Source organism: Penaeus vannamei, chromosome 25 (assembly GCF_042767895.1).
Source record: "Penaeus vannamei isolate JL-2024 chromosome 25, ASM4276789v1, whole genome shotgun sequence".
Taxonomy (NCBI): Eukaryota; Metazoa; Arthropoda; class Malacostraca; order Decapoda; family Penaeidae; genus Penaeus; species Penaeus vannamei.
Genome location: NC_091573.1, coordinates 11,308,962 through 11,313,961, shown reverse-complemented (window position 1 = coordinate 11,313,961; position 5,000 = coordinate 11,308,962). Strand labels below are relative to the sequence as shown.

Sequence of the window (5,000 nt, the reverse complement as noted above, 5' to 3'; positions counted from 1 at the left end):
ATTGGCAATTTATCCTTCTTCTCCCGATTCATCATATCCTGGAAAAGAAAAGCAATTAGAAGAATGGTATGTTTCCAAACTAACATCTGCTGCAATCAGTTTTATTGTGTTCACAGACACACAGACACACAGAAACACAGAAACAGACACACTCACACACTCTCACATACACTCACTTGTAAAGAGAGAGAGAGAGAGAGAGAGAGAGAGAGAGAGAGAGAGAGAGAGAGAGAGAGAGAGAGAGAGAGAGAGAGAGAGAGAGAGAGAGAGAGAGAGAGAGAGAGAGAGAGAGAGAGAGAGAGAGACAGAGAGAGAGAGATGAGAGAGAGAGAGAGAGAGAGAGAGAGAGAGAGAGAGAGAGAGAGAGGGAGGGAGGGAGGGAGGGAGGGAGGGAGGGAGGGAAAAGGGGGGAGGGTGAGGGAGGGAGGGCAGGGAGGGAGGGAGGGAGGGAGAGGGAGAGAGGGAGAGAGGGAGGGAGAGAGAGAGAGAGAGAGAGAGAGAGAGAGAGAGAGAGAGAGAGAGAGAGAGAGAGAGAGAGAGAGAGAGAGAGAGAGAGAAAAGGGGTGAGGGTGAGGGTGAGGGTGAGGGAGAGAGAGAGAGAGAGAGAGAGAGAGAGAGAGAGAGAGAGAGAGAGAGAGAGAGAGAGAGAGAGAGAGAGAGAGAGAGAGAGAGAGAAAAAAGGGGTGAGGGTGAGGGGGAGGGTGAGGGAGAGAGAGAGAGAGAGAGAGAGAGAGAGAGAGAGAGAGAGAGAGAGAGAGAGAGAGAGAGAGAGAGAGAGAGAGAGAGAGAGAGAGAGAGAGAGAGAGAGAAGAGAGAGAGAGAGAAAAGGGGTGAGGGTGAGGGTATGAGGGGGAGAGAGAGAGAGAGAGAGAGAGAGAGAGAGAGAGAGAGAGAGAGAGAGAGAGAGAGAGAGAGAGAGAGAGAGAGAGAGAGAGAGAGAGAGAGAGAGAGAGAAAGGGGAGGGAGGGTGAGGGTGAGGGAGAGAGAGAGAGAGAGAGAGAGAGAGAGAGAGAGAGAGAGAGAGAGAGAGAGAGAGAGAGAGAGAGAGAGAGAGAGAGAGAGAGAGAGAGAGAGAGAGAGAGAGAGAGAGATAGAGAGAGAGAGAAAAGGGGTGAGGGTGAGGGTGAGGGTGAGGGTGAGGGTGAGGGAGACAGAGAGAGAGAGAGAGAGAGAGAGAGAGAGAGAGAGAGAGAGAGAGAGAGAGAGAGAGAGAGAGAGAGAGAGAGAGAGAGAGGGAGGGAGGGAGGGAGGGAGGGAGGGAGGGAGGGAGGGAGGGAGGGAGGGAGGGAGGGAGTGGGAGGGAGGGGGGGAGGGAGGGGGAGGGGGAGGGAGGGAGGGAAAGGGAGAGAGAGAGAAGAGAGAGAGAGAGAGAGAGAGAGAGAGAGAGAGAGAGAGAGAGAGAGAGAGAGAGAGAGAGAGAGAGAGAGAGAGAGAGAGAGAGAGAGAGAGGGGGGGGGGGGGGAGCAGTACTTACAATTGGAGTTATTTTCAACTCTTCTTTCTCTATGTCTCCCTGCTCAAAGAATTCTCCAGCAACAAGTTCTGCAACCTGGTAAAAAAAAAGGCAAAAATTGAAGTCCTGTGTCAAATGCTCACTATAACATAGTTTTATGTGTTGCATTTATTATCTACTCTGTTTTCATAATCGAATGTAAACTCAAATTAGTTATATTGTAATTTGCCAACAAATAACTTATAAAGTAAATTATGATTTAGTTGTCTCTACACAACATTTTCATAACTGCCTTTCATGACCCCAGTCTTAATTTACCAAATGCCGCCGGGAAAAAGTTGCGTTCACTTTAGTACTGTTTTGTTAAATGTTTCTGCACATAGATGGCTCTGCCAGTGCTTAGCCACAAAAGAGTCAATTAGTAGAGCTTGTGACTACACCTTTCCTTGAAATAGTGGGAAAATACCTTTTTTGTTACTAAAGCTATCAATATTGATACTGGTATTTTTGTTATAAACACTGTAATTACTATATTCTTATTAAACATTACTAATAGCAGCATTAAATACTAGAAAATAATATTGAAAATCAAGGAAAAGGGTTAATTGATGAGACAGGTACTTCTTGTTAAATTAAACACACAGTGGGCATGGCATGCATGCACATGCCATCCCTGTGGTATGCAGTTAATTGCAAACAAATGATGGTCATTACAAAAAGCTAATGAGGAAGATTAGAGGTAAATAGCTTTAAGACTTTGTATAATCCAGTGATGCTATATATTAAATTATCTGTAAAGATCCCTAACATATGAAGGAAACAAAGTTTGATGTTACAGATCTCACAGATCAAGAGAAAATTTGTGTATCATTTTTGTTTTACAAGGGAGCTTGGACAAAGACAATAACAAATGTAGAAGTGGAAAAAGCACAAAAGGAAACACTAACTATTCAAGAATAACTAATTTCTTCTAAATGACTTCACCTTTTTCTGGATGTTCCAGGGCTTCGTTATAGCTGCGATGTCACAGATGGTCATCATCATTCCTCGCAGCTGTTCACGGTTCTCCTCCTTCGAAAAGTCATACTGGTTTTTGTTTACCAAGCTGAAGAAGTCGCCCCTTTTTCTGGAAAAAGAGATGAAAAAGCCATTAAGCACATTATGAAAATAATCCCATATATACATCTAAACAAATATACATTAAATATATATATATATATATATATATATATATATATATATATATATATATATATATATATATATATATATATATATATATATATATATATATATATATATATATCAATGTGTCTGGTTTGGTATGTACCATATGTGTAATCCTATGTGTTCGTATGTGTAAACACATATGGATGTACTGATAAAGATGCTGTTGGTATAATTGATACTGATTTCTTTCTCATAGATCTTAAATCATGCCCAGCAATCCTATCCCTTCATGTGTTCCTACTCACCTGAAGTACACGGCCAAGTCTGTTGCCAAAATGGCATCCTCGAGCACGCTGATGACTCGTGAATATTCATCTGGGGTACAGTTGCTCAGGATCTGATTGCCACCTGAATTGAGTATCATGACACTCTGGTCAAAGTGGTGATGCTCCATGGTAGACGTTGTGTACAGCTGTGCCAAAGGTGATGAGGCCCTGTGAGGACAAGAGGGGTGTGGAACAGGTATTAGAAATCAGTAATATTAAGGAAAAATGAAAGTTAAAAGAAACACTATGTATGTACTAGTATGCATATGATGTCTGTAAAACCAAATCACAGTTTGGTTTTCCTCCACATGGTGATGTAAATTAAATACATTCACTATTGTACCACAGAATAGATCTTACACATGCAAAAGAAAAAGCTAGTTCAGCTAACCTTTTAAGGAGCCCAAAAGTACAAGCCTTTTCACATACTCATTACAAACCCAAAACTCTTGATCACTTTAAGAACTTTTAAGAATTATAATTGTATATTTCTTACCTATCCTTACATCATTTCTCTCTGCCCAACTTACTTGATCTGAAATGAATTGTTGGTGCCCCGATGATCGAGGTCATGGCACAAACAGGCAACAAGCAGAGCCAGGCACTCAAGTTCACCCAGCACCTTCCACCACTGGGTAGTCTGAAATGGATGAGAGTTTTAGCCCTCTTTTCTTTGTTTTCTCTCATTTTTGCTTTTTTTGACATTTGTATGAGTAGGTTACCAATCCCAACGTAAATTATAAATTCTATTTGCAGGTAACCAATGCATGAAAAACTGAATTACACAGAGAGAGAAAGGAAGACAGGGAAGAAAGGAGGGAGGGCAAGAAGAAGAGACAAAAAGTGGGGAGGCAAGGTAAGAAAGGCAAAACATATATCCATCAAAATCCTTACTGTAATGATGGCAAACATCATCTGTGCAACATTGAATGCGTGCCGCCAGTTGTGATATGTGACATTGCGGTAGTTCTTCTTGACACTCAACAACCAACGACATAGGACTTCATATTCTATGTGGAACCTTCCTATGAGGTCCAAATCAAGGAACATCCTAAGGCAAGCCTGTAAGATACAAACCACTATTGTAATTTTATTCCTCCTTCATATTTATAAAATATACTTAGTCATAGAAAAAAGGATTACAGAGCCTTGTTTTTTGGTTTAACTGAATATTCAACACTAACCTTTAAACTTCCATCATCATCTAAGCTAAAGTCATCAAACTTGAAATCATACAATCTGAAGGCCTGAGCTGAGGGTATCTTCACTTTCTGGAATAAAAGAAAAATATGAATAAACACACACGTCATTTCAAGGCAATCATTCTGTATTGATCACAATTAAGCCAATTTGTGGAAAAAAATTCAATGTGGGCAAGTTGACAGGCGAAAATCCAATTTACCATTAGTTTCAGTGCATCTTCTCTTGGAGCTGCAGCATGGTAGCTAAGTACTTCTAGCGTAACTTTCTGCTTGGCCATTGCTATCACAGCCTTTTCATACCTGATGGATGAAAAAAAGGTCAGAGCTAAGAACAGAGCAAATCATAAATTTTGGACCAATAAATACACCAGGAGTATGATACAAAGGGAGTGAGGCAGGACTACTCTACAAAACGAAGAAAAAGCAAAACAACTATTTGGCTCTTACATCCGTGTGTTGTGAATGCCCATCCCACAGAAGATGGCAAAGGCCTCTAGGAAATTCTCATCATTGGTGGTAAAGGGAAGGTTGTCGAATTTGTTGATTAGCTGGACAACACCCACAATTTTGCCTGCCGTATTTCTGATGGGCATGCACAAGATGGAACGATGCCGGAAGTTAGTGTGCTCGTCTACCGACTGGTCAAATCTGGAGTCCTGATAGGCATCTGGTATGCACACTGTCTGTTGATGGATAAAGGATGATTAAGAATATTTGAGCAATAAGGTTGATGTGCATTGTTTTTATAGCTGAAAAGAAAGTAGTAAAGTAAAAAGTATATAATAAATTGAAATAACAGCTTTCTAAGTCAAGTCTCCATTTTATAATTAAAGGCTCCAAGTTCCTTAG

General features: G+C 41.1%; 1 protein-coding gene across 11 annotated transcripts in view; it reads right to left on the bottom strand.

Moving 5' to 3' along the window:
* The window catches only part of Pde11 (Phosphodiesterase 11), a 353,946-nt gene that overhangs the window by 1,965 nt on the left and 346,981 nt on the right, over positions 1 to 5,000 (bottom strand). For all 11 annotated transcript variants that reach the window (XM_070139131.1, XM_070139122.1, XM_070139129.1 and 8 more), the window contains 9 exons: positions 4,599 to 4,834; positions 4,352 to 4,451; positions 4,134 to 4,220; positions 3,844 to 4,011; positions 3,480 to 3,589; positions 2,929 to 3,117; positions 2,438 to 2,579; positions 1,475 to 1,549; positions 1 to 38 (listed from right to left, as the gene is read on the bottom strand). The exon at positions 1 to 38 is cut by the window's left edge and continues 46 nt beyond it. In XM_070139131.1, the coding sequence (XP_069995232.1) occupies positions 1 to 38; positions 1,475 to 1,549; positions 2,438 to 2,579; positions 2,929 to 3,117; positions 3,480 to 3,589; positions 3,844 to 4,011; positions 4,134 to 4,220; positions 4,352 to 4,451; positions 4,599 to 4,834 (1,145 nt within the window). The remainder of the gene's footprint in view (positions 39 to 1,474; positions 1,550 to 2,437; positions 2,580 to 2,928; positions 3,118 to 3,479; positions 3,590 to 3,843; positions 4,012 to 4,133; positions 4,221 to 4,351; positions 4,452 to 4,598; positions 4,835 to 5,000) is intronic.